Source organism: Mastomys coucha, unplaced genomic scaffold (genome assembly GCF_008632895.1).
Source record: "Mastomys coucha isolate ucsf_1 unplaced genomic scaffold, UCSF_Mcou_1 pScaffold16, whole genome shotgun sequence".
Classification (NCBI taxonomy): domain Eukaryota; kingdom Metazoa; phylum Chordata; class Mammalia; order Rodentia; family Muridae; genus Mastomys; species Mastomys coucha.
The window spans coordinates 37,942,815-37,959,844 of record NW_022196898.1 but is presented as its reverse complement, the minus strand read 5'-3'; the positions used below and the strand labels follow the sequence as shown (position 1 = coordinate 37,959,844).

At 44.0% G+C, this 17,030-nt stretch overlaps 2 protein-coding genes across 8 annotated transcripts in view; one reads left to right on the top strand and one right to left on the bottom strand.

Annotated features, from left to right (window-relative positions):
- The window catches only part of Rusc1 (RUN and SH3 domain containing 1), a 9,761-nt gene extending 6,510 nt beyond the window's left edge, over positions 1-3,251 (top strand). For all 4 annotated transcript variants that reach the window (XM_031374444.1, XM_031374447.1, XM_031374445.1 and 1 more), the window contains 2 exons: positions 458-580; positions 2,577-3,251. In XM_031374444.1, the coding sequence (XP_031230304.1) occupies positions 458-580; positions 2,577-2,745 (292 nt within the window). In that variant the 3' untranslated portion in view covers positions 2,746-3,251. The remainder of the gene's footprint in view (positions 1-457; positions 581-2,576) is intronic.
- Positions 3,252-6,143: 2,892 nt separating this feature from the next.
- Ash1l (ASH1 like histone lysine methyltransferase) overlaps positions 6,144-17,030 on the bottom strand; it is a 126,688-nt gene continuing 115,801 nt past the window's right edge. For all 4 annotated transcript variants that reach the window (XM_031374437.1, XM_031374435.1, XM_031374436.1 and 1 more), the window contains 7 exons: positions 16,372-16,462; positions 15,369-15,507; positions 15,097-15,269; positions 13,045-13,211; positions 10,783-10,823; positions 9,417-9,718; positions 6,144-8,716 (listed from right to left, as the gene is read on the bottom strand). In XM_031374437.1, coding sequence (XP_031230297.1) covers positions 8,625-8,716; positions 9,417-9,718; positions 10,783-10,823; positions 13,045-13,211; positions 15,097-15,269; positions 15,369-15,507; positions 16,372-16,462 — 1,005 coding nt within the window. In that variant the 3' untranslated portion in view covers positions 6,144-8,624. The remainder of the gene's footprint in view (positions 8,717-9,416; positions 9,719-10,782; positions 10,824-13,044; positions 13,212-15,096; positions 15,270-15,368; positions 15,508-16,371; positions 16,463-17,030) is intronic.

Genomic DNA, 17,030 nt, shown 5'->3' with positions numbered 1-17,030 from the left:
TCTAGCTGTGGAGGTGCACACACACCGTTAATCCTAGTGAAGGCTGAGGCAGGCGGATATCTGAGTGTGAAGCCAGCCTGGTCTACAAAGTAAATCCCAAGACAGCCAAGGCTACACAGACAAACCCTGCCTTGAAAAACCAAAAACCAAACCAAACCAAAGTTCCTGATTTCACAGCTTGGCTTTTAGAGCTGAAAATATTTATCTCATGCTTTAGAAGAAAAAAAAAATCATGCTTTGGAAAAAAAAAAACAAAACCCCTGACCCAGTGGAGCTTCTTCAGCGATGTCTGGGGACTTTAGCTGTGACTCTAAAGCTGTGCAGACCCTGACGGGTCCATAGACCTTACATCCGCCACTCTGCCCTCTGCTCCGATGTTCCCGTGCACCACTTGGAGGATTCTCGAGTGCTTTTTCTGGGGTGGCGTGGCTTTGGTGACCTACATTCTTCCCTCTAGGAGACCATCTAGCTGGTTGTCCCCGACGGTGAGTGTGCTGGCTCTGGTGAAGCGGGGGACACCTTCTGAGACCCCTCCTGAGGAGCTCGTGGACTCACCAGCCAGCATGGTGCAGGCTGACAGGTAAGGGCTGGGAGACTTCTGTGTGCCTGCGTGCTGTCTCCTTAGAGTGGGCAGGAGGCAGTGGGAAAGGCTTTGCTTCCCTGCCCATCACTGCTGGGGCACTAATTCCTTCGACCCTTAGCTTCTTTCTCTGGAAAAGAAGATGCTGGTTGTGGGTGGCTGCACTTGGGAGCCTAACACAGCAGGGTCTCGAGTTCCAGGCCAGTTGTGGCTCCTGCACAAATGTGGTGCACTGGACTTGTATGCAGGCAAAACAATGCACACATAAAAAATAAGCACATGAAAAACTGTTTTTGTTTGTTTGTTTTGTTTGTTTGTTTTCTGAGACAGGGTTTCTCTGTGTAGCCCTAGCTGTCCTGGAACTCAGTCTGTAGACCAGGCTGGCCTCAAACTCAGAAATGAAAAACTGTTTTTTAAGGAGTTTCATTATGTAGACCAGGCTGGCCTTTAACTCATAGAAATTCATGTGCATGATTAAAGAAAGATATTATAGATAGTCAGATTGGACACTTATTTATTTATTTGAGACAAGGTTTTCTTGTATAGCCTTGGCTGTCCTAGTCCTTGCTTTGTAAACCAGGCTGTCCTTGAACTCACAGAGATCCTGCCTACCTTTGCTGGGACTAAGTGTGTGCTATCACATCCGGGTTTCTTTTTTATATAGGGTGTGTTTATGTAGCCTAAAGTGGCCTTGAACTCAGTATGTCTCAGCCTCTCAAGTGCTGGTATAAATGGTGTGCACTACCATGCCTGCTCAGACTTCTATTTTGAGAACCTGCTGCTGCTTCTGGGTATTTTCAGCCTACTTGAATTAAGCTTTTTAAATTAATTGTATTTATTTGGGAGGCAGGGTCTTTTTCTTTCTTTCTTTTTTTTCTTGTTTTTTTTGAGACATGGTTTCCCTGGCTGTCCTGGATCTCACTCTGTAGACCAGGCTGGCCTAGAACGCAAAAGTCCTGCCTCTGCCTCCCAAGTGCTGGGATTAAAGGCATGCACCACCATTGCCTGGCTGGGAGGCAGGGTCTTACTACATAGCTTAGGTTGCTGCAATGTGGAGACCTGAGTGCTGGCATTACTGGTGTGCTGTCGCACCTCGCTAGAATTAAACTTTTAAGCTTTTGGATTGTCATCCACTCAGGTACTACTTTTGTGCCAGGCATTATGCCAGGGACAGAACAAAAAGCACCCCATTTTGTTTGTACCCCACTTTTAAGCAGCACATACTCCACTGGAAATGAGTATGGCTGGTACAGCAGACAAGACAGGGCATACTGAATGGTATGGCTGTAACCTGGCTAGGAGCAGACAGAGAAGCTGCAAGCTTTTGGAACCCCTGGGCTTTCCAGCTTGGGGCTCAGGTGTTTTCAGTATTGGTTCTGGCATGTGTCTGGTAGGGAAAGTGGAGGTCACAGTGAGGGAGACTTAAGTGTGGTGAGTGGAATAGTGGGACAGGATGGATGGGTCAGTCAGCCAGCCAAGGACCCAGGGTGTCATTCTGAGGCAATGGAAACCCTCAAAGGGGCTAGAGTCAGAATGGTACACTTGGTTACACTTCAGGAAGATCTGTGACTGCCACGTGGAGAGGGGAGGGGAAACCAAGAGAAGCTCTTGGAGACAAAGATTCCATGCCCAAGAGAAGCTAGAGATCCAAATCAGGGCTATGGTTGTGCAGCTGCAGAGCACAGAGGAGATAAGCCTGCAGTGAACTTTGGTGATGGACTACCAAGAACAGATGAGTGGATGCTCTTTCCCACTATCAGGAAATTCATCTTATTTGTATATGTGTAATTTGAAACACCAGAGGGAAGTGCAGTTTCAAGTGAGCATTTCAAGAGTGGGTTTGCGGTTCAGGAGGGCCAGGGCTCCAGAGTTGACATGTCAATGTGTAAACCCCTATCTCTGTTGGCTGAACCAGCAGGCGCAATCTGCCATAGGATGGGCCAGCCCAGGGACTTGGATATTTTGTCCCTTCACCCTTCTTCATGATTTCTCCCAGGGCAGTCCGGGCTCTCTGTGACCACACTGCTGCAGGACCTGACCAGTTGAGCTTCCAGCGTGGGGAAATACTTCGTGTCATTGCCACAGTGGACGAAGACTGGCTTCGCTGTGGGCGAGATGGCACGGAGGGGCTGGTGCCCGTGGGATACACCTCCCTTGTACTGTAGCTCAGAGCCTGTTTCCTTTTCCCAGGCTCATGAATGCTGTTCATGTGAACTGACCATCCCAGAAGCATTTGTCCTTCTGCAAACCCACATTTCTTCCCATATCTATTTCTGTGGACAGTTAAAATAAACTTTCCTTCCTCCCTCAACACCCACCTGGAGGTGAAATCTGCTCTTGCAAATATGTAAAAGGGACTTCCTGTCCACAGGATTCCTCTTCTCCATCTGCACAAGAGAACATTGTCCTTCCTACCTGCAAGTCAGTATCTCTGCCACCTCCACCTTCACCCAAGTGGACTGTGCCAGTATAGTACACATGCCTCTGTCCCCAACCCCGAAGGACCTGTGGCCTCCCCACTGTGTCTCTAGCCCTTGTTGCCTGTATTTAAGATGTACTCCTGCTGTGCTAAGTGCTGGACAGAAGCCTGGACACCCCTGGTGGGTGGGCCTGTGGTGTTGGTCTGCCTTCTTTCCTTCTTTGTCCCAATAAAATGTGGGAGTTGAACAGATATGTGTAACTGTGGGCTTCACCTTATAGGTTCTGCTGTGGGGGAGGGAAGTCCTTTGATTGTAGCCCAAGGCAGATAGATAATTCCTCCCTAGCCAAGGAAGGTTTTTGGTTTTTCTTGTTGTTTTTTGTTTTTGAGGAGAGCAGGGAGACAGGATCTCACTATGTAGCCCTGGTTGGCCTCCAGTTTGCTGAGATCTGCCTATCTTTGCCCCCTGATTGCTGGTATTAAAGGTCTGTGTTATCACACCTGGCTCAGACAGATGCAGGGTTTGTTTGTTTTAAAATATTTGCTTATTTATTTACTTACTTATATGAATGCTCTGTCTGCATGTATACCTGAAAATTAGTACAGGGCATAAGATCCCATTACAGATGGTTGTGAGCCACCATATGGTTGCAGGGAATTGAACTCAGGACCTCTGGAAGAACAGCCAGTGCTCTTCACTGGGGAGCCATGTCTCCAGCTCCCAGGGTTTTGTTTTCTTAAATATATTGGAAGTTGTATGTGGGCCAGGCACATCGATGCCATGGCCGCATATGGAGGTCAGAGGACCACTGTGGGAGCCTCCATTTCCACCCTATCACTTTATGACAGGGGTTCTAAAGCTTCCTGATGCTATGGTCCTGTAATTCAGCTCAGATTGTGGTAACCCCCAGCTATAAAATTATTCGTTGCTACTTTATAACTCTAACTTTGCTACTGTTATGAATTGTAATGTAGGGCTGGGGAGATGGCTCAGTGGTTAAGAGCGCTGACTGCTCTTCCAGAGGTCCTGAGCTCAATTCCCAGCAACCACATGGTGGCTCACAACCATCTGTAATGGGATCTGATGCTATCTTCTGATCCCAGCACTTGGGAGGCAGAGGCAGGTGGATTTCTGAGTTTGAGGCCAGCCTGGTCTACAGAGTGAGCTCCAGGACAGCCAGGGCTATACAGAGAAACCCTGATGTGTGACTCACAGGTTGAGCACTACTGCGCTGTTAAGATCTGGTAGAGTGGCAGGCAGTTGGGAGTTTCCAGTGCACGTGCTGGGAACAGAAGGCCTTTTAACCACTTAGTCATCTCTAACCCCTTGGATTTTTTTCTTTTTCTCTATGTATTTATTTTTGTATGTGAAGGGACATGAGTACCCTACATTTGGAGGTCAGACAACTTTTGGGAATCAGTTCTCTCCTACCATTGTAGGTCCTTGGGATGAACACGGTTCAATACTTTGATGACAAGTGCCTCAGTCTCTGCTCCATCTTTATCCCTGCACATCTTGTAGGCAGGACAATTTTTGGGTCAAAGGTTTTGTGGGTGGGTTGGTGTTCCCCTCCCCCCACTGGAAGTTCTGCCTGGCTACAGGAGGTAATCCCATCCGCCTCCATCTCCTGTGCTTCGAGGTGTCTCAGCTATGGTCACCCCATAGACTCCCAGGAGCCTCCCCCATCCCAGGTCTCTAACTCATTTTAGAGATAGCCCCCTTCCCCACATAGATCATGTGGGTACTTAGGGATCCAAGCTAAGCTCTCCCCACTGAGCTATCTCCTCAGGTGTTTATCATATCCTTAAATGAGCCAGAGTTTTGAAGAAGCTGAGGAGGAGGAGGGCGAACCTGTAGGATGAACCTGTAGGAGGATCAGCAGTCTCAATTAACCTGGACTCCTGAGATCTCTCAGACACTGGACCACTAACCAGGCAGCATACAGCAGCTGATATGAGGCCCCCAACACATATACAGCAGAGGACAGCCTGGACTGGGGTCAGTCAGAGAAGATGCACCTAACCCTTAAGAGACTGGAGGCCCCAGGGAGTGAAGAGGTCTGGTGGGGTGGAAGGTGGTAGGGTGGGGACATCCTCGTGAAGACAGGGTATGGGGAGGAGGTATGGGATGGGGAACGGTCAGAGGGTGGATCGGGAGGGGGATAAAATCTGGAGTGTTAAAAAAAAAAAGGCTGGAGAGATGGCTCAGCAGTTAAGAGCACTAACTGCTCTTCTAGAGGTCCTGAGTTCAATTCCCAGCAACCACATGATGGTTCACAACCATCTATAATGAGATCCCATGCCTTCTTCTGGTGTGTCTGAAGACAGCTACAGTGTACTCATATAAAAATCAATCAATAAATCTTTAAAAAAGCAAAAACAAAACCAAACCCACAGACTCTCCTCTGCTTCTTGCCCTTGTTCTTCCTGGCCCCCCTTTGGCCATTTCTAAAAATTTACTATTTGAACACACAAATAGTTGGGAGTCTCTTCAACACTGGTGCTGAGATATTTATGGCAGGTTATTTAACCTCTCCAAGCCTTCATTTCCGCTTCTTTAGAATGGAGAAAACAACTTCAAATGGCTAACTAACAAGAGGGCTGCCTGCCTATGCTACTGTGGAGTTACTGCTTCAGCGCTGGGTCTACATACCTTATTCCAGAGCACTGCTCAGAAGACCAGCACATGGTACATGGAGGCTACTTACAGCAGACACTGTCTACACACAAAGTACAACGAATGTGGCCCTGGGCTAGGAAATAGCTCAGTATTTGTCTGGTGTGCACAGGTCCTGGTTTGGGTCTTCAGCATGCTGGTACTCACTTGCACTCTCAGCACACTTTTGAGTTCTAGGTCAACATGGTCTATATAGTGAGACACTACCTCAAAGTAAAAAAGTGGCTCTAAGCACAGCATGTTTGACAAACAGCTAGATATTGACTGTCTGGTAGTGTGATCACTGAGGCGCTTACTGGACAGGCTGAATCCAGTTAAGACTCTAGAATAGAAGAAATGGCTCCTGTGGGGCTTAGGATACTGATGACAGAATTTCAGAGCTGTCTTTAGAAATAGGGTGAGGATGGTGCTGGAAGATACTGCAGGTAGGAAAGAGGCACAAAGACAGCAAGGTAACCACTCCACAGTTAGGAAAAGTTGTTTCCATTTAATGCTAGACTTTCAAGGATTGAGATGCAAGCCTTTATGCAATTACATCCAATGTTAAAATTGGTAATACATAATTTACAAAGATTAACATCAAAACAATCATCTATTTAGATATGCTTTTCTGTAAAAAGGAAATATATTAGCAGCATTTATATTTTCCGCAATCACACAGCCTACAGACATGCAGACTAACTCTGGATCTATTTGCAGTGATGTAGTGCTTTGCCCCGCATTTCCAACACCAAAACCCACCTGGCAGCTGGGGGTTGTTTTTATTCTGTTATTATAAAATAACTGAAAAATAAAAAAGGCATTAATTTCTACACCAGTAAGAAAAACAAGTTTTTTGCACTTACCTAACATTTGATTGTCTAAAAAACATTTCAGTTTTTAATCTTTCAACAAAAGAAAGATAAAAATGACAGCGTAGTGTCTTTTGCTTCTGTTCTTGGCGTTTTACAAAGTTTTTTCTTTCTTATTTTAAAATTTTAGTGTTTAACACTATTAAAGGAAAACATTGAATTTAATCTCTTTCTTGTCATTTTCTTGCTTTTGACTAAAAGGAGACCCCCAAAGTGCCCTTAGTCCTCCCTCCCTCCCTCCCACCCACTCCCTGCAATGAGAAACAAAAGAAACCACTCCAATGGGCTTGGACATGCGCTCCCCAGCGCCACCATGAGCATCTTCTACCCAGGTCTCGTGGCAATGTACAATGCTTCTCTACAGTAAGAAAATACTCCAAACTATTTTCTTAATTTCTCTTTTTTTCTTTAATAAAATATTTTGCTTTTTCTCTGCTCAAGGGGATCTATGCCATCCCCCTCTTTCTCTCTCTCTTTTTTCCCTTAAGAATAACACAGAAAGGAGAAAAAGAAAATCAATGGAATGAAAGGTGGTCAAATGTTTCTACCTAAATGAGTCAGAGCGTCGTCATCATAAGGGGAAGGAAATGTACAGTTAGGACATCATTGGTCCAGTATCGGAAAAGAGTAATGAAGATGTGTTTACTAATGTATTGCTTACCAATCTCACAGCATACACACACGCACACACGCGAACCCACCCCCACACACACATATGCGCTCATTCGTACCCACACATATATATACACACACACACACACATATATATATACACACACGCGCACACACACACACACATATATATATTTATACACACACATAACTTGGCACATTTAAAAACCATCTTTTCTCTTATAAGAACATCTAAAATGTATATGCATATGTATGTCTGAGAAGATAAAGCAAAGCTTTTTGAATTTTACTAGTAAAGAGACAGTATGGTCTGGTAACTTCTGGTCAAGAGACTGGGTGAGAAGGTGACCCTGGCTATACCTCCTGATGATGAAGTCATTCAGAAAGGTGGAAGGGAAATGGACTCTTGTGAGGGATGGACACTGGAACTATACAGCTAAGAAAATAAGAGTAGTGTTTTCAGTCGGTAATCTACACTTAGAACAAACACTCCGATAGTGAACACTGCTCAACAGTTCTGTAGTGAGTTTTGTTAGGGGAAAAGTCTAGAGGTTTTATGTAGTTTTAAAAACTGTTGTTCTTTTTTTTTTGAAGTGAATCTTGTTGCACAGCAGACACACAGGAAGAGAAGCAGCATGTGTGCTGGCGGGGGCTTGGCTTTCTCAGTAGGAAAAAATATGTTCGGCAGGTTATGAAGGGTAAACCAAAAATAATTACAAATACTGCCCTTCTAACCCCACGGGGGCCTCTCCGCCTCCCTGATTCTATTGACTCTATTCTGGGAAATAGAGGTAGGGAGGATGGCAGCCGTCTAAGTGCTCTGAGCAGCTGATTCATGTTCTATTACTTTGACCTGGTTGGGCAAGAAGGAAGAAAGATCTTTCCTGTTAAAGGAACTTAAGAGAGGCCTCAGCTACTATATCTGTTTAGGTCTCTGATGTAGCTCTTAGAGCTAAGAGAATAAATGGGATAGGGCTGGGATCTGGACCCTTCCCTTTGGATTTTGAATTTACACCTGGTCATAGGAAGCAGCTTCTTAGTGCTTGCAGGATCAGAGGGCAACCCAAAAAAACCCAAGCTGTGAGGAGCATCAAGTGCTGTAAAGTACCAATAGCTTGTGGCTATTCCAAATGTGGTCCTCCTCTCTATTAACCCTTAGGTAAAGCCTAAAGAGAAGTACACTCAACCGTCTCAGACAAGCCTCTTTCCTTTCCTTTCCTTTCCTTTCCTTTCCTTTCCTTTCCTTTCCTTTCCTTTCCTTTCCTTTCCTTTCCTTTCCTTTCCTTCTTCCCTTCCCTTCCCTTTCCACTAGCTCTGAGTTTATAAGTACCATGTCAGATCTGTGACCCCACTGCCCTTGTCTGGACAGAACTTTTCTGCCCCAGTCCATGTTCAGAGAGCAAGAGACTGGACTTGATGGTGCTGCTGGATCCCAGATGCTCGAGGTTCTCATCCTTTTCAGAGTCACTTCCGAAAGCTGTTTTCTGGTATAAACAAAGTGCGCCTTCGCAGTTTCCTGCCGGACCCTTCCTCCAGCAGGTAGGTCACATCAATGGCTGAAATCAGAACCAAGACAGCACATCAGGTATCACTCTTCAGCACCGCATTCTGTATTTGCACTCTAGAGAACCCAGGGGCTCATGGTCTAAAGCATTACGCCTGCTCCTAGCCCTAAGGGCTTGTTTTGAAGCTGTACCCTGGCTGGCCCCCAAAAAGAAAAGAAAAATGGTTCTCTAGGGTTCAAAAGACACCATCTGATCTTAGCATCACTCTGAAGACATGACTGAGCCAAGTTTATGAAAGAATGAAACCATTTTCTTTCCTTCCTTCCTTTCTTTTCCCTCTTTCTTTCTTTCTTTATTTCTTTCTTTCTTTCTTTCTTTCTTCCTTCCTTCCTTCCTTCCTTCCTTCCTTCCTTCCTTTCTGTCTCTGTCTAGCCCTGGCTGTCCTGGAACTCACTCTGTAGACCAGGCTCAGAAGTCCAGAAGTCCACCTGCCTCTGCTTCCCAAGTGCTGGGATTAAAAACATGCATCACCACTGCCGGGCCACAAAACCATTTTCTTAGAATATGTTCTATGCTGGTATAGTAATTAGATGCTGTTCTAAATCCAGACAAGACTCAGTGGTATAATATAGTCTCTAACGCGCGCGCGCATGCGTGCACACACACACACACTCACACACACACACCTTTTTACCTCTTTGTCATTTACCTCTCATTTATTTTCTAGCCTAATTATGAGCCCGAGTCTTACCATTTTTCCCAGGTATTTTCTCAAGGAGGTTGAGCAAGATCTGGTTGAGCCTTTCCCTCTGGTTGTGCCTTCGCTCCTCAGGTGTGCTGGCTAGCTGGGGCTCTTGACTACTCTCCTCTGGTTTCTTCTCAGCATCACTGACATCCCCAGTGACTCTTTCCTGGTCTGGCTCCTCAGGGCTGGGCATTTCACTGGCTGCTTGCTCTTGACTAGCCAGCACCTCTTCAATCAACGGCAAAGCATCATCTTCTTGTCCCAGGTCTTTTAGGGGTGGCTTTGAGCGTTCAGACTTCCAGGATGATCTGCCAAGAGGATGTGTGAGTTCAGGGCAAGGCCAAACAAGGCACTTGGAGGGTGGGAAAGTGAAACTGAGAAGCCTTACGATGGTCTGAGACCCTGGAGTCTGCTTATTAAGAGTCGGGCTTGAGTTACAAAATCTGAATGTTAGCACTAGAACAAACCATCACCTTTCTCTGAGATTTAACTTTTTCTTTTTATGTTTGTGCATGCTAGTGTTCTACCACTTAGAAGTTAATTTAATTTCAATTCGTAAAAATTCTTTTTGTTCTCAGAAATCTGAAGCAAAAATGGGATAAAACACTCCAGGCCTGGTAAAACTGCTTAGTTACCTCTGACTGCTTCAGGAACACGAGGAAACACAGCCTATGACATCTCCAGTCCAACTACAGTAATATCTGAGTAGGATTTTACTGTGCTTCCATCACTCTTCACATCTGTGTGAATGTGTGCATTCACGTGTGTATGTACATGAGTGTAGGTGCCCATGGAGGCCAGGAGAGCGTGTTGGATCCCCTGGAGTGGGATTTACAGGTGGCCATGAACAAATGGACATGGATGGGAACAGGGAACAGAATTCATGTCCTCTATAAGAAAAGCACAGGCTCTTAACCAATGAGTCATTTCTACAGTCCCAGCAGTGGTTATTTATGCTTTTAACTGAGATACAATAGAAAAGCTTTCGCGAGGAACATCCTTCTCATTTATAAAACAAGCAAAGACTATAAACTAACTGTTAAATGCAAACTGGGCAATACTGACTGTATCTCTTTTAACAGATGCATCATCATTTTACAGAGAACTCAGTTCATAAAGATATGTTCTGAGACCATCTGCAGTTCTGTTGCTAACCTTGTTGTCTTTCTCTTATCTCTGCAACCCCCTGTTCTTGCTAAGGATTTGTAATGGGACTACACATCTCCCACTTTAGTGATAGGCATTACACTGGGCTATCCTACAGAGAATAGCCAATCCCAGTAGTAGAGACCAATGAGGAGCTACTGGCTTTCTTGTTCTATTTTAGCTCCTGGCTAACCCCTTACAATCCTTACATTCTTCTAGGACTCACCGTCCTCCGTTCCTCTTGTAGTTGTCTGGGACATAATGAGGCTGCAGAAAAACAAGGGGTGGGGGGAGGAGAGGGAGGTAGACACATTAATGTTGGATCTGATTTGGGGTCACTAGGGTAAGGAAGGCAAATTGGGTGGTTGGATGGCCGGTCGGTTTGTCTGTCTGTCTATCATGGAATGCTGACGTCTTCCTTTTTTGCTTTGCTTTTTTTCTTTTTCTTTTTTTACCACCAGGAGAAAAATCACCTTTTCTGCCTTATGTCCCTATCAAAATGTTCTGGGTTGTTACACAGGCTCACAGCAGTTACAGGAAACATGGGATGGAACCTCTGTAAGCCAAACTAATGTTTTCCTTATTTTAAGCAGATAACCTCAGGAAATCTGCCATAGCAATAGAGAGCTGACTAAAACACTCTCTCTATAAAAGGACACATAAGGATGAGGAGCCTGTCAGCTGGGTTTCATTACAAGACAGAAATGATAATGACCAAAATCCTATGGAACAATGAATGAAAGTCATTGGTCTGTATTCTCAACAACTAGAAAAAAATACCCAGGGAGGAGGCGAGAATGAAAAAAACGTGAACATAAGCAAGTATTCTACCATGAAGCTACTTTTCAGATTCATTTAATGATCTTGTCTTATATTTAAATTCATTCATTCATTCATCACATTATGTTTGGGTGTACAAGCACCACAGCTAACATGTGAAGGGTTCTTTCCTTCTACGTGGGCTGTGGGGTCAAACTCAGGTATTCATGCTCTGAGGCAAATGCCTTTATCCACTGAGTCATGTCTTTTTTTTTATTTTTTTTAAAGATTTATTTATTTATTTTATGTATATGAGTACACTGTAGCTGTACAGATGGTTGTGAGCCTTCATCTGGTTGTTGGGAATTGAATTTAGGACCTCTGCTTGCTCCGGTCCACCCCACCCACTCTAGTCGGCCTAGCTTGCTTTGGCCCAAAGATTATTTTATTATAAATACACTGTAGCTGTCTTCAGATGCACCAGAAGAGGGCATTAGATCACATTACGGGTGGTTGTGAGCCACCATGTGGTTGCTGGGATTTGAACTCAGGACCTTTGGAAGTCTAATCAGTGTTCTTATCGCTGAGCCATCTCACTAGCCCCACTGAGCCATGTCTTATGCATGACCTGTTTTAAAACACTATGTAGCCCTAGCTGGCCTAGAACTTGCTATACAGGCCATGCTGGCCTCAAAAAAAATATCTGCTTCTGCATCTGCAGGAAGGGATGGGATTAATGGTGTCTGTCTTCACATCCAGCCATGTCTTGTATTTTTGATTTAGACATAAGAAAAACAAAGCATCAAAGAGTTTTTAAGAGTTAAGATTGGCGTTCAAGGAAAGCCTAGGTTACATGGTGGTTGTGAGCCAAACCTGCACTATAGTAAGACCTTGTCTCAGAAACATAAAGATTACTTTTAGAGTAACTATCCTTTGTAAGCATGTATTGAGACAGGGTCTCACTATATAGCCTTAACTGGCCTAGAACCTGCTATGTAGACCATGCTGGATTCAGTTCCTAAAGATCTACCTGCCTCTGCATCCCAAGTGCACTACCACACTGGTTTCTACATGCTTCTTACAATTATGAATATGAAGAAAGGTCGGTGTAGAGGTACCAGGAGAATACTCCACAGACTCATTACACAAGCAAGAGGACCAGGGTTCAAATCACCAGTACTCACAGAACAAAGCAGGGTATGTCCAGTGCTGGGGGTAGGGTTACTGGAGTTTGCTGGCTATTAGTATCAGGTATAGTGAGAGCCTGTCTCAAGGGCTTATGGTGGAGAGCAGAACAGGCAAGCCAGTCTCCTCTGGCTTTCTTACCTGGGCTTGTAGACATGTACACACTCTATACATACTATTTTTTTTTTTTTTAAAAAGGAAAAAACAGAGGGGCAGTGGTGGCACATGCATTTAGTCCCAGCACTTGGGAGGCAGAGGCAGGAGGATCTCTGAGTTTGAGGCCAGCCTGGTCTACAGAGTGAGTTCCAGGATAGCCAGGGCTACACAGAGAAACCCTGTCTTGCAAAAAACAAAAAAACAAAACCAACGAAAAAACAAAACAAAACAAAACAAAAAAACAAAAAAAAGGAAAAAATAGTGATGCCTCAAGTATGATGCATTTAATTACAGCACTTAGGGGGTAGAGGCAAGAGAATTGAAAATTCAAGATCAGCTGAACCAAGTGGTAACACCCTGTCTCAGAAGAAAACCAAAGGTAACTTACTGAGAAGTCTCTTTTGGGAGTGAGCTTCTTGGGGAAATGATCAAAGGCATAGGGTTTGGTGCAGACAGGATAGCGATTCCGATGGATCTTGTAAAAAAGGTGTGCTGACTTGTCAAGCCGATAGTCACAGATATACACATCTTGTTCCTTTATTCCTTTGGGTCTCCCTGTAAATTCAAACACTGTTAAAGAAGCTGACTTCCCAGGCCAGAGAACTGGCTCAGCTGCTAAGAGTACATGCTGCCTTACAGAGGACCGCAGTTTGGTTCCCAGCACCAGGTGAGAGGACGCAGAGGTGTCTGTAACTCCAGCCACAGGGAATATGACACTCTCCCCCTTTGGCTCCCAAACACACCAGTATTCATACACAAATAGCTACACTTAGCCACATTATTAAAGACAAAATAGATCCAGGACCAAGAATGGTGGTGCTTTAATTTTAGGAGGCAGGAAGATCTTTAATTTCAAGATCAAAGAGGCCTGTTCTACATAGAGAAGCCCTGTCTCTCAAAAGAAAAAAAAAAAGAAAAAAAAAAAAAAGCAAACTACTACAAAAAGATCTGAAACAAGGATAAGTGATCGGATTTTCCTTTGTTCCCAAAATTCAACCCAGTGGAAAAGATCTATCTCAGAAAGAAATGACAGAACCATCGGAGGAGACACTGTAGTGATTAGCATTCTGTGGTTGTAAAGAAGATAGTAGAATTTAAAGTACTGGTATCCAAAGGAGTTGGAGCATAGCGACTGTAAAGACCCCAGAAACTAGACTGAATGTGGCAAGGGTTTCTGAGCAAACTCTGAGGGACAGAACAGATCATGGGGGAAGTTATGAGATAGAGCTTACTGCAAAGTGAATACTTCTTTTTAAATTGGAGAGCTGTAAGCAGTTTGTCAGTATGGAACAGAGTATTTATTACTGTAATAAAAGTTTTTGCTATATACTGAAATAAAGATACAGACAGCAGCCGGGTGTGGTGGCGCACACCTTTAATCCCAGCACTTGGGAGGCAGAGGCAGGCTGATTTCTGAGTTCGAGGCCAGCCTGGTCTACAGAGTGAGTTCCAGGACAGCCAGGGCTACACAGAGAAACCCTGTCTCGAAAAAACAGACAAACAAAAAAAGCTACAGATAGCTAAACTCTGGCTAATCATGGCAACAAACACAGTTCAAGCTGGCTATAAATTAGAGCTTCTGTAGATTACTTGATCTTCGTAAAATTCAGAAAAACCTGGTTTCAAATTAAGGAAACGTATGCTTGGCCAAGTATTTAGGCAGTAATGTGATGGAGCTGGATTTTAAAATTCTGGGCTTGAATGTTGGCCTGCTGACCTGAGTTCAATCCCCTAAGCTTACATGAAGAGAAAAGGTGGCGGTGGTATTGTGAGTACATAAGTACTGTAAAAGGGATTCTAATCCTTGTGTTTACACATTAAAATACGTTTACTAGCTGGCTATGGTGCTGCACAAGAAACCTTAATCTCAGCACTACAGAGTCAGAGGTAGCTAGATCTGACTCGAGTTCAAGGTCAGCCTAGTCTACATAGTCAATTCCATAGTAAGATCCTGTTGCAAAATGAATAAATAAGTAAAATATACTGTGGTTTATTAAAAAGAGGGGACAGGGATGGTGGCACACCCTTTAATCCTAGCACTTGGGAGTCCGAGGCAGGTAGGTATCTGAGTTGAGGCCAGCCTGGTCTATAAAGAGTTCCAAAATAGCCAGGGCTACAGAGAGAAATTCTAACTTGAAAATCCAAAAGAGTGGTTCTCTCTGATATTTCATAGCTAGTGTTAGTATTAGAGAATCCTTTTCTCAATATTTTTAGATTTATCTTTTTTAATGTCTAAGAATGTTTTGTCTACATATATGTAAGTGTACCATGTATATGCCTGGTACTCAAGTGAAGCCAGCAGCAAGCTTTGGATTCCCTACAACTGGCGTTACGGATGGTTCTGAGCTGCCAGATGCAAGAGCAGCAAGTGCTCTTAAACGCTGAGCCATCTCTCCAGTCCTAAGGATCACCTCATAACAAGCCTTCATCATCTATTTACCTTTACAGTATGTATAGAGGTCCAGCACACAGCAGGTCCCAACTACAGCCTCCAAAGGAATGATCTCATAGAGCGGCACCCGGAACAGCTCATTGTGATAGAACCGACGAGATGGGGAGTGATGAGTCTCATGGGGACGGAAATAATGGTGACCAAAGGCAAACCGTTCTTCTCTTTAAAAAAAAAAAAGGAAAATGAGGAAGTCGAGGTTAAGTCTTCCAGCAAGGCCTCAGTGCGCGTGCTCTGCTGGGAGGAGAAGAATCAGCACTTACTTTTCATTCTTCCAAAGCTTCTCGATTCTAAAGATGTCAAGTTTATCTCGATTAATGTGAGATAATAGTCTATAGGACTGACGGACTGGGTGGCCATCAGGTGTGCGCCGACTGTCCCTCATCAGGTATACACAATCACCTAGAAAGGTACAGAACAAAGGAGAATATTAATGCTGACCTCTGGATGGATTCTATAAGGAATCCCTCTATCTAATCAAGGCTCTAAATCAATGAGGGGGGTAGGCAGACAGTTCAGAAATTAAAAGAGCAAGAACCTAGGTTCAATCTCTAGTATTACAAAAGAAATCAAGAACAAGTAAAACCAGCATTGTGACAACTATTTTCAACTCTACACTAAAAATTATAAATGATCTTTTTATTTTTTGTACTTCCTGTATCTTTTTACTAAGTTTATTAGTATTTTTTTATTTTGCCTTTGAGACAGGTCTTACTATGTAGCTATGGCTGTTCTGGAACTCCCTAAGTAGACCAGGCTAGCCTCAAATTCAGAGATCTACCTCTCTCTGCCTCAAGATGGGATTAGATATTGTGCCACTATACCTGGCCAACTAGGTTTAAAATTATTATAAGGACTTTGGATACAGTTCAGTTCTCGGTTACTCGACTAGAATGCTTGAAGCTTTGGGTCAATAAGCAGCACAGCAAACAAAAAGCAAGTAGACAGAAAACTAGTATAAGCTAGGTAGAGTAGCTAGTACCTCTCATTCTAGAACTTGGGAGGTTAGGGCAGGAGGACACCTAGGACTTTGATGCTTGGCTTCCATTACTGAAGAGCTACTGACAGTGGTTGCTAGAGAAGTGGGGGTAGAGAGTCATAGTCCTCAGGGATACAGTCTATACTAACCTTCCCTTTCTGAAGTAAACGATACATCCTTCCACACAAGCCCAGGCAGGCAACCCTAATGAAATTCTGCGCACACACACACACACACACACACACACACACACACACACACACACACACACACACTCTTTTACTTACCCTGACGAAGCAGCAAGTCATCTCGGAGTAAACAGATGAAGTAGACACAGCCGGGCTGGGCATAGTGGGGCCTAGGGATCATGGGTACCTCCTGATAAGAGCAGAAAGTCAATGGAGAAAATATTACATTTGGCCCAATGTTCTCAATTTAAGAGAGGAAAAGAATTAAAACTTTTTAAAATTTCCCATCCAATACTTTAAAAAGTAATTTTATTAATACACCATATAAAGGAAGGAAACAGCTAGTCCTTAAATCCAGAGAAATTAAAGTAGATGACAAGCCTGACAGGTCCAGTATCTGAAATGATATTCTATGATGCATTAGTGCTGAGACTGCTGTGAAATCTCAGCAGCATCTGAAAATGTGTACAATGGGGACTTCTCATGACAATTTTGTCTGGAGCCCACTTAAAGGTATTTACTGTTCAAGGCTAGGGAAGCCAAACATTTTAAACTGCATCCCTCACAACAAATTTTCCAGCTCAATATGACAAGCACTATGGTTAAAAAATGCTGTCTAAACTGGGTAGTGGTGGCGCACACCTTTAATCCCAGCATTTGGGACGTAGAGGCAGGCGGATTTCTGAGTTCAAGGCCAGCCTAGTCTACAGAGTGAGTTCCAGGACAGCCAGGTCTACACAGAGAAACCCTGTCTCGAA